This window comes from Perkinsus marinus (assembly GCF_000006405.1).
Source record: "Perkinsus marinus ATCC 50983 genomic scaffold scf_1104296931952, whole genome shotgun sequence".
In the NCBI taxonomy this organism is placed as follows: domain Eukaryota; phylum Perkinsozoa; order Perkinsida; family Perkinsidae; genus Perkinsus; species Perkinsus marinus.
Window position 1 is genome coordinate 638,470 of NW_003215582.1, and position 13,744 is coordinate 652,213.

Genomic DNA, 13,744 nt, shown 5'->3' on the forward strand with positions numbered 1-13,744 from the left:
TGACTACGCTGGTGGTTCCCAGACATAGCGAAGATGTTATCTCATACCGTCTTCCGTCGATTCGACCGAACTCAAGAGATGACCTCCTCGATGACAGTCTGGCAGTGTTGCCATCCATCCAGCATGCAACGACGTGCGATGTACGTAAAGTTACGAACAGTCAGCCTCCAAGGCTATACAGTTTGGACAGCATTTGTATCACAAACATGTGTGTGATTTATTACAGAGCAAAGAATCAGCCCGAGTCTGAGTAACCCTACGGTGACTTTTGAAAGGTCACATCGATAACTTGGTGCACATGTCGTGAATTCAATCAACCTGTCGTATCGTAATAAGGTCACTCTGTCCATTCGAGTGAGGTTCAGGCTAGTTCCACTGGCACAGCTTCAGGGTACGATTCTGAAGCCCATGGCCTATAGACTAAGATTTCGACTCGAAGTTCGAGAACTGTTCATAAGGAGCACATCAGACGTGCTCGTAGATCCAAAAGAAGATTGTAAATCACTCAGGCCATGATTGGCGAATGACCGATAAGAAGAAATGCTTTCCGCAAGGGCAATTCAACACCAATAAATCGCGTCAGAACATTCAGAACATTCACACCATGCTTGAGACGTTAAAGGGGTTCATTTTGCGGCCCTGAAGATACAATGGATGACTAATCAAGCTAGCCGAAGGTCGGGTACTGGCCGCCGCTTCTTCTCTGATTCCGTCCTTGGTGGTGGAGGAGTTACAGAGACGAATTGCCTGTAGAATGTGATGCTATCATAGAAGCTTTCGACTAAAACGAACAACCCTCATCTTAATGCTCACCTATTGGTACTTGATGACGTCGTCCTGTCAAAGCTCCCAATACTTCTGAAGAGAAAGGCATCTCGGTGTGAGTCGGTTGTAGTAATAGTGAAGACAATCGGATAATCCTCACAGTTGCTGAGCCTCTTCGACTGCTTGGTCTCGGCTTCCTGTCAGTGACTCCACTTCCTGCAACAATTCTCGTATGCGAGTGTTGGCACACTCTAGTTGGTGCTTGAGACGCTTGTTCTCAAGCCTAAGGGCATTTCCCTGCAGACGAAGGTGAACAACTTCACAGCAGTCAATAGCCTGACCTCATCTACTGGACGTGCTTCATTATCATTGTCAGAGGACCCCTCTGACGCCTGAAAACAGCCATTCAGAGGGGGATTCGACCACCGAGAGAGATAGCAATATTTCGCGGTGTCCCCCCAGCTGGAGTGCTTGCCTGCATTAAGGTCACCTCAGTGTAAAGCAAGGCTACTTGTTCGCTCAACGTGCGTACTTGTCGACACCTGCACGGTGGCCCATCGGGGAAGTCCGGAAGGATGCCGAAACACATTACACCTCCTGGAGGCCCTTCCCTCGTTGCCGTGACCTATACTGTTTGGATTCTCCCATTAAAGCATTGTACTGACTCTTGGTCTCAACCAGCTGAGCACGGAGGCTCGCAACTACCTGAATATAGCCCACGACGATGGCGCAAACAGATAACAGAATACGCCTGAGTCAACTGAGTAAGGCAACGCGCGCAGTCGACCACCTTCTGAAGATGCTGGTTTCTAGCTTCCAGCTCTGCAGTCTTCGAGACAGAGTTTGTTGACCGGGGAGATGGACGACTGGACGTCTGAGTCGCCATGCGAGCGGGCGATAATACAAGGCGATCTCACCGAGACTTCGGCAGTGCTGGTATCTTTAGACGGGCTCGGCTTGCATGATGCGGAACATGCCCGTCTAGGCCTCCGCGAGGTGTAAATCATTTCACAGAATCTGTTCTAAGTTGGCGGGAGGGTTAAATGATGTCTACCTGAGAGCTTCCCCCGGTCTATGTTGAGATCCGACAACGACCCTTGGTGATTCGCGGCTCCGTCGTGTAGCAGGGATGCCTCGGTTGGGATGATTTCTTCCAGATGTGATATTGAAGTGCATCTTGAACCCCCTTGTTGTCGTTGGAACTATACTGTTCCCGGCTACTCCTCTCTTCTCTTGCTGTTGACCAAGTGCCTCACCAGAGGCCTCGTTCTCGCCCGGAGTGGTAACGGATAAAGCAGATATTGATGAAGACTTCCCAACTTGTGCTGTTTCTAACGCCAGGACTTTTCTCTTCAGCTGGAGTACTTCGCGCTCTCGTATATCTAATAAGTGTTGCTTCCCGAGGGTGGATGAGTGTCCATTACAGAGCTGCTCCCTGAGGAGGTCGAATGCCTCCTCAAGAGCATTAGTAGACTTGGGGACCTCCTCGCTGAATGATTTGGGAATCGATACAGCCTCGAGGGTATCCACCTCGTGATTCGTCGAACTCCTCGGATCTCTCATGACCGAAGTCACCGACTGGCTTGACACCATTCTGATTTCTATTGCCCGGGGGGTTCACTCTCCTACAGTTACCGACAAGAACTCAACATAGCAGCGTTAGCTTGGTAGATAATGGACAGTTGTAGTTCACGTCAATTTCGCTCTCTTCTTATTCTGAGATTCCTTCTTCTCTTTAATAGCGTCAGCATAGGCTGGGTTGATGGGAGGTTGCACTGGTGCCAGGGGCTCACTCGAATCTGACAATGCCATCACGCCATAGAGAGCTCCTCCTGCCCTACCTGTAGGAGCGCTATAGTTCATATCTGCGTCGTAGCCACTGAGGTCACCACATGCCACGAACGGGACCAGTCGCTTCTCGTCCTGTGTTGGTCCTGACCATGACCGCTTACACATACCACTACTGCCGCAATTCAGGATCCCACCACAGGCCTCAATCACTGTTTTGAATTCGTGTGCACTATAGAGGCGTGGGGTATAGCCCTTGGGTAGCCGGAAATTCTTGCCTATCAGAAATGGCATCTCTTCCGGGTGAGGAGAGAAGATTGAGGGAACTCACAGACTATGAAGGATTCGACACTGCTGTTGCGGCTGCTCCGAGGCTTCGCTACCCAAACACACTCAAAGAAGACATACCTAAAGGATTAGGAATACACCAGCCCAGGATGAGAAACGATTCCTCTCCTCCTCACATCTTGGCGTAAAGTAGATCTACGTTCTCCCCACGGAATACTTTCGCTACGAAGCTTCCGCCCGGCTTCAGGAGTAGTGTAGTGATGTTCAAGGCGGCCAATAGCAGTTGGAACTGGACGTACCTACATGACGCCGCTCTAGTCGGTGACTACCCCGAGGTCCTACTCATCCATGTCGTGCATGCCTGTGACATCGGGGGCTCCATCACATACTACCAAATCTGACAGCTGGCCACCGAAACAATCCAGGACCTGAGCACAAGGTGCCCGAGGGGTCCTCCCCATCAGTCCAGGAAGGACTACCTCTTTGACGGTCTTCTCCGAGGTGATGTCCCCCTGTATGCAAGTAACATCAGGAATAGGAGCCATCTCTTGCAGATCGACTGACACTATCAGCGGCTTTTTCTTATCATCAGACCCTGTCAGGTTCTCGCAGAGCTTCTTGCTGAGGACCTTAGGAAGACCTCCAATACCCCCCTACCTCCCGGCCACTCACCTGACTCCAACTGCCAGGAGCAGCACATAAATCTACAACTCGCTCAAGGTCGTCAGTTAAGATCTGAAACACGCCCCTTAACAGCAACCTCTACGATGATATTAAACCACTACATGAAATTGTTCATCGACCTGCAGGAGCTTATATGCACTCCTCGCGCGATAGCCCTCCTCCTTGGCAAGTCTATAGTAGATATCCCGTTTGTCCTTGGACAGCCGTCCCATAACGATACCCAACGTAAAGCTACAGCTAACGAACAGACCTCCATTTCCCACTAGGAAACACGACACTGACTGACTCGAACGATACCATCAAAACTAGCACATGTTAGGTTCCGAAATAAAAATCATTCACAGCTTAGACTGCATCTTTTTCTTCCCCCCAAATTTAGCTTTGAAGGCCGCCATTGCAGCCATGAACCCTTCCGACTTCAGTGCGACATCAAAGGCTTCGTTCTGACAGAGAGGAATAATATTCCTGGGTTGAAAATTCACTTTCAACGTTTGAACGCCCGAAACATGTGGTGAACGCACATATTCCGAATGAGCTCCAGATACAATTACTTCCGGAACTGTTATCAGTCCGAGAACTACGTATAACAATAACCCCATCTAGGACATGTCATAAACTGGGTACCATCACCACGGCCAACGTGAAGAAAGCTCACCTCCTTATCGAGGGATCTGTGAGCTTTCATAATAGCGAGTAGATTGCCGTTCACCAGAGCCTTGGTGTAAGCATAAGAGTCCATATACCTGCAAACTATTTAACAGAAAATAAACCCGCGCCCTTGAATGACTTCCTATGAGCCAACTTAGTAGCAGCGAAAGCAATGGCAGTCGGTAGCAGGTCCTCATCTTTCTCCACGACTTCATGTGCCAATCCTGAGGACATTCCCAAGTGATGAGAGTCCGTAAGCATACATAGGGTGCTACCGTACCCAACTGAAGTGCCTTGTCTGCACCAAAGAACTCCCCTAGCATGAGGAGCTCCTTAGCTCGCTGTAGACCCACAGTGTAGGGCAATAGGAAGGACGAGCCTACTTCTGCTGGGATGCCCAGCTCAGCAAAGGGGTAACTGCATCGATTCCTCAAGGTGTGGTAGCGCCACTATAAACTACCGGAACTTAGCGCTCTTCGCCACGAATACGAAGTCGTGCAGCAACAGCGAGAAGTTGGCTCCTCCACCAATGCACGGCCCATGGACTGCAGAGATAGATAGTTTCTTAAAGGCTAACATGCGCTGTGTTATCCCCTGATAGAACGATGTAGTAGTGGAGGAGGAGTGGTATCAATAGACAACAGGCACCTGCAAGGCCACGTCCATCTCTCGGGCCATACCCTTGCCGACCCGAGTGTAGCCAGCGATGATCTCGGGATCGACATCGATAGCGGAGAGAGACGTGAAGTCAGCGCCACCAGAGAAGCAACGACCTGATGGTCATCATATTGAAGAAGGGAGTACCAAGGGCCATACCGCGACCCGCCCAGATGAGGACCTTCACTCTGTGGTCTCGCTCAGCGTGTTCAATACAGAAGAGGACTTCCCAGAGCATATTGAATGTGAATGGGTTCAACTTCTTAGGGTTAGACAGGAAACTGCAACAGGGTGATACCGAGAGCGAGTAGCTGATAAGCACCCAACACTACCATACGCAGACACCTGAGGCCTCGTCCAGACACCATTCGGTGTACTTCAAGGTGAAACTGAGAGCATAGTAGGATGCCAATCACAGACACCAAAGTCATCGACCCCCGATCAACCTTCCCCAGACCTACGATTCCCCTTGTGGTATCTCCTTGTCTCCTCTATAATAAACCTTGATCACTCTCGAGCTCGGTGGCACTGTATGAGCTGGAGGGACGGACATAACGGTCAAGGGTAGTCCTAGATAGAGGGCTGAAATGTGGTGATGGAAGTGGTTCAATGAGTAGTGGTTCAAGCAGCTGTGGATATTGCTGTAGCGCTACTTCACTCAACATGGGTATCCAAGGAGAGAGAAACGTTACTTGGTAGTAATACGTAAGGAGGGCTCAGTAGCACTTAAGTGGACTTGGCCTTCTTCGGTGAGGGACTATCTGAAATGTGAGTAATACAATCATCAACCACCCATGAGCGTCCGGCCAATGTGAGTTTGATTTCTTTGAAACCCGAAGCCCATATGACATCCTCCTTCGTCAGTAGCAGTTGTCTCGGCAAACTTCTCTTTCCTTTTGAGGAAAGTCTTGTGATGAGGAGTGTACAGCTTATCGAAGTTCTGGCTCTCGAGATGAATACGGCCACGACCTGAGCATAACACTCCCATAGACACCTCCCCCCAGTGTCCTCATTACGTTGACCCATGATATCAGTGGTGATGTTCTTAGACTTGTTAGGACGCTCCTTATCCTTGTTATACTCAGTAGTAGACGTCTGTGTCGGGAGTCTAGTAGCATACCTAGCCACATCAGAGGTTCCTAAAGCCGTCAAGTCACGGCCCTACTTCCACTTCTCATGATCAGCAGCTTTATCCCTGTCCGTTTTAAGGTCGAATCTCGGCCCGAGCTCGGCGAGCTCCACGTGTGGCAGCTTAGTGCCAGTACGCTTGAATATCATACGGTAGTGCCTAGTGACGTAAAGAGGTGCTAATCGGTGACACTCAGGGCATAGAGTAACAAGCCCACCTGAAGCATATGAGATGAGAGCCGGCCTCGTCAGGGTCCTCAACTGCAGAAAAGACCACGACGTGATCAAGACCATCCAGGGCCACTGCCTTAGCCTATGAGAATAACACTTCCCCGAGGTTCTGTAAGTCTGGCAACAATTGTCCACCTGTGATCCTCTGAATACGTCCAACAACAGAGACCTGGCGTGCTGCAGGTCAGGTACACTACCGAAACCATCGCCCTGGAAGATAACTAGAGGCTTGCTGCCCAGCCGAGGAGCCTCTGCTCTGAACTGGCTAGCCGGAACCTATCAAATGGGTGAAGTGTACGAAGTGTGGGTGATGGGGTTACGTAGTTGGACACGTGCATCTCCTCCATGTCGAGCAGTTGGTGGTCAAAAGTTCGGCCGACAGCCAAACGGAAGGGCCGTTTCTTAGTCCTATGAGAAAGTACTGCAAGCATCACTCCAGTGACCAGGTCCTACTTCGATCCGAATATGAATAGACTGGCATCATTCTTCTTCGCGAGAAATTCTAAGGTGCCTGTAGAGTGCAATTATTGGCAGAAATTGGGCCTCATTTGAATCTTTAAAGGTGCAACCTAAGATACTACCAGGATCCTCAAACGGCTGGATACTCTCATTCCTCCTCAAATTGACTGCATTAGGTTTAAGCATATCGTATCTGTCACCACTACTCGCCCTACCATAATTACAACAACTCACAGATCCTTCAATAGAGCATTGACGTCCTGTCCAGCCTGAGGCCCTCGGAGTAGCATAACCGTCTTATCGTTCTCCTACATATGCCAATGGTAATGAGACAGGGGTAGAGGCGGTCCCTACGTACTTGAAGTTTGGATGCCCTCTCGGCTAATACCCTCCGTCCCTTGCCGGTCTTGGCCTTCTTAAAGAGGTCATCAGGAATAGAGTTGGTGGTTGCAGTAGACATAACTTCCACAACTACTATACAACTACGGTACAGAATAACACTAGTATCACTCCGCTAAGTATTGTTGCGTGCCGCCAAAGAGTCCGTCCCTAGCAGACAAACAACACGACTCCTCTCTCTGGGGCGTGCGCTCAGTTTTTTGTACTTGGCGCTCGCCCTGATTCGCGCAAGGAAAGTTGGTCGGTCGCAGGGTCGTTGGGCCTCTATTACTCCCTAACGGGAACTTCGGGTCCACTCTGGTGGTTCACACCGTCTTGTACATCCTCAGGAGGCAGGATATGTGACCTAGAGGGGGCCTTCACCTCCCCCATGCCCACTACAATTGCTATGGTACTTCGGCGTATCTTGTGCTCTTCATGGGAGCATTTACTTTGCTGTTCAATCCACCATCATACTATCGAGTCTATTGGCATAGTCAATGCCCTCCTTGGTTGGGCCTCGAGTTCAGCCTGAACCTGCTGACCTGGTCTCTGCTAATGAGGCTGATTGCAGCCTATCTCCTAGTTCCGGAACTTCCCCTTGGGAATCGGTATCAATGTGTTTGCTGCTGCTACGACCAACTTGGGTACGGTATTAAGGAACTTGCACAATAGAGAAGTATGGAGGGAGTAAATACAATGAGACCCATAATATAGGGGAACGATGTCTGTGGAGTCCTAAGGTATCGAATAAAGTTGTGCGGTTACTCTCTCACAGAGTCTAACGTCAAGAACCACTCGTAATTGCACATCTCTTAGGAGTAAGGCAGGGCGCGAGGGGAACCCAGTCAGGTTTGTCGATGCAGGAAGGACGAATGTTGAGCCTAGATAGTAGTGTAACATGGCATAGTATTGTTAGCATGTACATTCATGGAATTCGTAGAAGAGATGTAGGCTCCGCGTGTCGAATTCCATTGCTTTATGAACGCTGTTGTTGTCGCGTTGTGTAATCCTACAGGTTGTTATTTTGACGCTTTCCATTGCAGATTGTTATTAGTGCACTAGCGCATTTACTTTGATTCCCCGTTCATCATACCTAACTACGCAGAAGTTGAGGGCCCTGAGGTCCTCGGAGGTCCTCTAGTGAGGAAGGAGAGTAAAGTGAGGGATAGACCTCAGCGTCCACCAACACCACCACCACCACCTCCGTCGGCGGCATATGATCCATGGCGGTCTATGTTTCGGAATCCTAGGATGGGGGATGACCTCGACAGATCTGAAAGACATGGTGTGTCCAAGGCAGTGTTTTCGGAGGAGTCCCCGAAGGATCTGGTGATAGAGCAAATATTCGATCCACTGAGAGAGCTATTGAGGCGGAGCGATGTAGTAGGCATACAGGCCTCTACTGGGTCGGGCAAGACCACTCAAGTACCCCAAATGCTGTTGGACTATGGGAGAGAGATGGGAGTTCCTCATAGGATTCTCGTCACACAGCCTCGGCGGATGGCGACTCTATCAGTGGCGATGAAGGTCCGTAATGAGAGAGGTCGGTCGAGGGGAGATGAGCAGTCTGTTGGGTATCTCGTTCATAACATATCTTCCTTGCCTGGACATCTGACGACGGTAGACTACGGCTCGATACTGTACTGTACTGAGGGGTCTTTGTTGGCCTCTATGGGCCAGAGGGATGGGGCTGATCTTCATGGAGTGACACATCTTATCTTGGATGAGGTGCATGAGAGAAGTACTGAAATGGATGTACTACTCGGTGTGGTGAAGGCCCATCTGGTTGGTAGAGGTGGGCTGAAGATAATTCTCATGTCGGCGTCGGCTTCGGTCGTTGATATGCTTGAGTACTTGAAGCCTGGCAGCGTTGATAGAGGAAACCTGCTCACTGTCAATGAGAAACGTTTTGACGTAAAAGAGTATTACTTGGAAAATACGGTGAAGCTGCTGGGATTTGAACCCCCGGTCTACACCAAGATGAACCAGGCCGCTGACGTGGGGGACCGTGTGAGCCACTGGGCTACTCTGGCGCTCGACGAGGCTGAGATCTTTCAGAAGGCTTCAGAAGCTGGACTTACCAATTACGACAACGACGAGTTGGTCCAGCAGGCGTTGAGCTCGCCGGCCTTGGAGCCCTACCGGATACCCACAGAGTTGATCGAGAGTTTGCTCATGTGGATAATCGATGATTGGACCGACAAGATGGAGGCAATGTACCACCCTGAGGAGGAGGAGAATGCGAAACTGTATTGTGCGGTGCTCATTTTCCTGCCGGGTATGGGCTCTATCGCGAAACTCATGAGGTATCTTTTAAAATCTTCGCCGTGCGCTGAGACCTTCAGACAACACTACTTGTTCATACCCTTCCATAGGGTCACTGCAGGGCAGCATGCAAGTCGGCTTTTCAAGCGGCTGGAGAGTGTTGATGGCCCTAGGATAAAGTGCGTGCTGGCGACTAATGTTGCCGAAACAAGTTTGACCATCCCAGACTTGAGATACGTTATAGACTGCTGTCGGCAGAAGGTGAAGAAGAGCAAGAACTACTTGGAAGTGTGGTGGGCTGGCAAGTTCAACTGTCTTCAGCGTAGGGGCCGCACTGGACGTACGTGTAGTGGTACTTGCTTCCACTTGATTCCTGAGAAGATGTTCCACTTTGGTCTGCCAGAGCAGCTCGAGCCGAATATAGCACGAGAGCCTCTGGAGGGCATTCTGCTGCAGTCACTCTGCCTCTCGAATGGTCGCCTAATCAGAGGTCTCGATGAGCTCCTCACTTTCTATAAGAACCTCCCACACGACCCTGAGACCCGTCGTGTGGTCCTGTCAGCGTCGATGCTGAGAGAAGCCGGGGCTCTCGATAAGGCGGGTAATATAACAAATAGAGGTCGTATATTGGCAAGGCTACCACTTGATGCCACCCAAGGTTGTGGACTACTCTGTGCAAGTGTAATGTACAATACCGGGTCCTATAGTGATGCTGTTGGCTTCTGGTTGGCCGTCACGTTGATCCTTATGTCTTCTCACTATGACATTTACTTTGGCACTGACTCGGAGGTTTTGGATGGCGATGAAGTCGCCGGCGACGCCTCGGATGATAGTATGTCCTCTGGGCCGCCGAAGAGGAAGCTCCTACCGATCGAGGCGGCCACTGAGGTCCACCTCGGCGTTGATGGTCAGGAGCCTCGTCGGGAGGCTATTCTTAGTGATCACTTCCAGAAGCTTGTATTCGAGATCGAGTGGGAGCAGAAGTGGATTCGTGAGGGCCATCGCGCTGCTAAGGCGTTTGCCAAACATCGTCATCTGAGGCACAGTGCCTTGTCGAGCTTGTGGACCGAGCGGGACTTCCTTTTCCAGTGGCTAGAGAAGAATGGTTTGACTCCAAAGAAGCACTTTGAGTGGGTGAACGGTACCAAGGAGGTCATTATACGGGAAGGATGGAACCCTATGGAACTTGTGCTGCAACAAGTGCCTGGGCTTGAGATGGTATTGGCAGCAGTAGTGGGATCTGACATATGTCAGTCAGATGAAGCAGGAGGGATGAGGACCATGGACCCACCATATGAGGTCGGTCAAATGGGGTATAGTATCAAGCTCAGACCTGCGGACACTTCTGTGATACACCTCTACCCACAGTTGAGCCCCGACCACCAAGGTTACCAGTACCTGCAGATCTTCGTTTACTCGGGTAGATCTGACAGTATGTGGTATGGCAAAGACGACAGCCGAGGTCGTATAGGCTGCCTTACTCCGATGCTTCCAGCTACGTTGGTAGTGGCATCGACGGCTAAGATGCGTTACTGTCCGGGTGCTGGCCTCTATATTAGTGATAAGGCATTGATGAGCGATTGCGAGGCGTTGGAGATCCTATGGGATGTTAGGCTCATCCTCCGAGAGGCTATGGATATGGTAGCTGAGCAGTGGTTGGATAGTCTGGGGTACCGTCCAAGAAGGAGAAGGAGGAGAGCAGCAGCAGCAGGGGCTGCTGATACTGAGCAAATTGACAGGGCTCGAAGGATGGCTCTGGCTATTGGTAATGAAAAATCTTATGCATACAACAGCAGTCTTGCTATACATAACTGGTATCAGGATGTACAGGTTTAGAATCCCTATACAACTGTACCATATGAGTAACACTTGTGGCTCAGTAGTTGCAATATAATCCGACGAATGTCGCGAGAAAGATGATGATTATTATTTTGTGATAGAGATTGTCCTTTTGCCTCTCTCTGTGTTGTTGTTGATTCGAGTGGGCTACAAGGTGGTAGCAGCAGCAGGGAGAGTCGTTCATTGCAGGCTAGGAGCTTGAGCCAGACAGATGGTATTCCCTTTTCGTCACTTTTTCACCCGCAACGGGTCCTCTCGAGATCTCCATCTCCCCACTGCCCGGCTGCCTCCAATGGAGATAGAGAGCTCGGAAGAGGCCTTACTGTCTTCCGAGTAATACATGTACTTTCACTTCGACAGTAGCTGCTTATTCAGGAGGATGCCTGCAGCCCGAGCCCATCTTATCATTCCGGATGACCTCGAGGAGCAGCAGGACCTCCTCAGCGAAGACGGAGGATGCGAGTCGTAAGTAGTTGAGTGTACGAGTATTTGTCTGCCGATGTTGATATGTACTCATCGTAGTAGTTTATCATCAAGGCACCGCGAAGCGCATAGGGCAGTGCCACTGAGTTCTGAATAGGGAGGTCTAGCTATCGATGGGGGCATTCGGAATTATATCATCTCCCCTAGCGGCTTCGTGATTCGAGCAATAGCTTTCGTCGGCTCAACGATTATACCCACCGGGGCAGTCATGGTGATCTTCTTAGATTCTTCAACCGTTCTATACCGCTCATATATCGTCCCCCAGTTTGGTCGTTCGGAGTAGTTTTGCCAGTTTTTTACTTTGGGTATGCTTCAGCAGCAAGCGTCCATATGGGTACGAACCCTAAGGGGTAAGATCTACAGTGGGGGCAGGCTTTCGAGGAGTGAGGACCGCTGCTTTCAGAATATCTCCTCACGCCTTCGATGCACTGCTGTCTCTACTACTAGGCATAAGCCTTTACTCGGCAGGGAAGGTGAAAGAGAGGCTCACGACCATCGGCACTTGGATGCTCTTCGCCATCTTGTCCATAGTAGGGTCCCACCTAAACCCTATCATCGCCTGATACGTCTGCTATTACCTCAGCTCAGCACTATATCGTGTACGCTGTACCAAGAGATAGTCGGCACTCACATGACGCTGTCAATCAAGAGCATAGCCAATTGGGGGCTACTACAGTGGATTGCCGCGAGCATACTTTTATCAGCTGCAATATGGTGCCTCTGGTCACACGTAATAGTCGAGTGGGGTTCCACTAGCAGCCGACTGCAGTTAGCTCCGCTCCAGATACTCTTTGCCTTCCGTGGTGGCTACCTCGGACAATTCGTAATAGGTGTCACAGGAGGGTTGATAGCCATTGTACGTCTCCTCCATAATCTCGACTGCACTGATAGTTGTATGTCTCTCTTTCAGACGTTCCTTACCTTCGTCGCCGAGCCGACGTCGGACGGACTTCATCTGCATCATTGGTTCACAGCTTACCTGATGGCTATGATGTAATAAGGAATACTCTGCTTCGCTCCGCTCAATTGAATCTATGTTTTGCAGTTGTCGAGAGCCCCGTAGTCGTATGAGCTTTGCCTGGCAGTCATTGTTCGTGGGCATCTGGCTGCATGGTGCCAGCGTATGGGGAGTCGATAGCATGTGGAATAAGCGTCCACCCTGGCCCCCCTGGTCTGCTTCTCCAGTCAACATTACAGGTGTGCCTCCGTCACGGGCCCCTTTCATTACGTAAGCGTCGAGAGATATCTGCTGTTTGAGCCGTGGTAGACGCAAAGTTTTTATGCTCTCATTGCACTGCTCACTGATAGAGTGCTGATTGCGTTAAGTAAAAGAACGGATCATGACAGGCCACAGCGGGTTACTGATATCGCGAGCTCTCTTTTATATTGAAGAACACAGGTGGGGAGCTGTGGCAAACTATTTTACATGAAAAATTGGGTCTGGTATAAAATGGTCGTGCGCGAGGTTATGGTCCGTGGATACGGCCCGTACCTCACGGGTTAGATGTTTGCTGCGTTCATTCCTCTGTATAGTAGTCTTCAATTGATTACTGGAGATCATTCATTTTTTTGAGCAACGAGATAAATATTAATGGACATGCCGGGAATTGAACCCGGGGCCTTCTGCATGCGAAGCAGACGTGATGCCCCTACACCACATGCCCGATATTTTCTTTTGTTGTGGGATGACAACGCCAAGCTCCATACATTGTTGTGGGGAAGAGAGAGAATTTTCGAACCTTGGAATCAAGTAGGATATGAAATGCCTGTGAATTCGAAACTCCATACGACGTGTCATGCTCATTAGCGGGGATGAAAAGTTGCCTTCCTGTCTTGCGTATGTAGGTTCGCTCGTACTTCCCTACCAGTGCCGGGCGGTTGGTTCTATATAAGTATTAGAACTCCAGTGTTGATCGCGCTACTCCAACCTGTGTTCACTTGAGCAGCAAGAGCATTAACGACGAAAGAAACGACAGCGCGCAGCCAATACCTTTTCACACGTGATCGATTATTGCTGCGTATGATAATGGATTGCCTCCATAAATCGAGTGAGGAGGAGACTTATGATCACAGTCTTGTTGAAAAGGGTGAATCAATCAAATAGAAACTCCATCATAGGAGGGGTTTA

At 50.0% G+C, this 13,744-nt stretch overlaps 5 protein-coding genes and 1 non-coding gene across 6 annotated transcripts; 2 read left to right on the plus strand and 4 right to left on the minus strand.

The window, feature by feature from the left end:
* Positions 1 to 2,447: 2,447 nt before the first annotated feature.
* On the minus strand, positions 2,448 to 3,766 carry Pmar_PMAR023726 (cell division protein, putative). The gene is made up of 9 exons (XM_002785955.1): positions 3,627 to 3,766; positions 3,514 to 3,576; positions 3,321 to 3,470; positions 3,184 to 3,269; positions 3,018 to 3,140; positions 2,885 to 2,961; positions 2,751 to 2,831; positions 2,607 to 2,699; positions 2,448 to 2,564 (listed from the first exon to the last, which is right to left on the minus strand). The coding sequence occupies exons 1-9, from the start codon at positions 3,735 to 3,737 to the stop codon at positions 2,455 to 2,457; spliced, it is 894 nt and encodes a 297-aa protein (XP_002786001.1). The 5' UTR covers positions 3,738 to 3,766; the 3' UTR covers positions 2,448 to 2,454.
* Positions 3,767 to 3,863: 97 nt separating this feature from the next.
* On the minus strand, positions 3,864 to 5,068 carry Pmar_PMAR023727 (3-hydroxybutyryl-CoA dehydratase, putative; the record flags this gene model as incomplete). The annotated part of the gene is made up of 7 exons (XM_002785956.1): positions 3,864 to 3,968; positions 4,181 to 4,268; positions 4,313 to 4,397; positions 4,454 to 4,590; positions 4,634 to 4,767; positions 4,822 to 4,946; positions 4,978 to 5,068. 7 exons carry the CDS (start codon positions 5,066 to 5,068, stop codon positions 3,864 to 3,866), a joined length of 765 nt encoding a protein of 254 aa, XP_002786002.1.
* A 466-nt stretch (positions 5,069 to 5,534) lies between these two features.
* Pmar_PMAR023728 (brix domain containing protein, putative) lies at positions 5,535 to 7,132 on the minus strand. The gene is made up of 11 exons (XM_002785957.1): positions 7,007 to 7,132; positions 6,883 to 6,956; positions 6,771 to 6,841; positions 6,643 to 6,700; positions 6,510 to 6,597; positions 6,325 to 6,465; positions 6,177 to 6,271; positions 5,996 to 6,118; positions 5,847 to 5,950; positions 5,680 to 5,799; positions 5,535 to 5,591 (listed from the first exon to the last, which is right to left on the minus strand). The coding sequence occupies exons 1-11, from the start codon at positions 7,106 to 7,108 to the stop codon at positions 5,557 to 5,559; spliced, it is 1,011 nt and encodes a 336-aa protein (XP_002786003.1). The 5' UTR covers positions 7,109 to 7,132; the 3' UTR covers positions 5,535 to 5,556.
* A 1,148-nt stretch (positions 7,133 to 8,280) lies between these two features.
* On the plus strand, positions 8,281 to 11,130 carry Pmar_PMAR023729 (ATP-dependent RNA helicase, putative; the record flags this gene model as incomplete). The annotated part of the gene is made up of 1 exon (XM_002785958.1): positions 8,281 to 11,130. One exon carries the CDS (start codon positions 8,281 to 8,283, stop codon positions 11,128 to 11,130), a length of 2,850 nt encoding a protein of 949 aa, XP_002786004.1.
* Positions 11,131 to 11,320: 190 nt separating this feature from the next.
* On the plus strand, positions 11,321 to 12,923 carry Pmar_PMAR023730 (hypothetical protein). Its single transcript, XM_002785959.1, has 8 exons — positions 11,321 to 11,466; positions 11,509 to 11,598; positions 11,841 to 11,966; positions 12,020 to 12,146; positions 12,200 to 12,346; positions 12,401 to 12,472; positions 12,527 to 12,609; positions 12,662 to 12,923. Exons 1-8 carry the CDS (start codon positions 11,345 to 11,347, stop codon positions 12,846 to 12,848), a joined length of 954 nt encoding a protein of 317 aa, XP_002786005.1. The 5' UTR covers positions 11,321 to 11,344; the 3' UTR covers positions 12,849 to 12,923.
* Positions 12,924 to 13,208: 285 nt separating this feature from the next.
* Positions 13,209 to 13,280, minus strand: Pmar_PMAR023731. Its single transcript has one exon. It is a non-coding gene; the product is annotated as a tRNA-Ala (tRNA).
* Between the last annotated feature and the right edge of the window lie 464 nt (positions 13,281 to 13,744).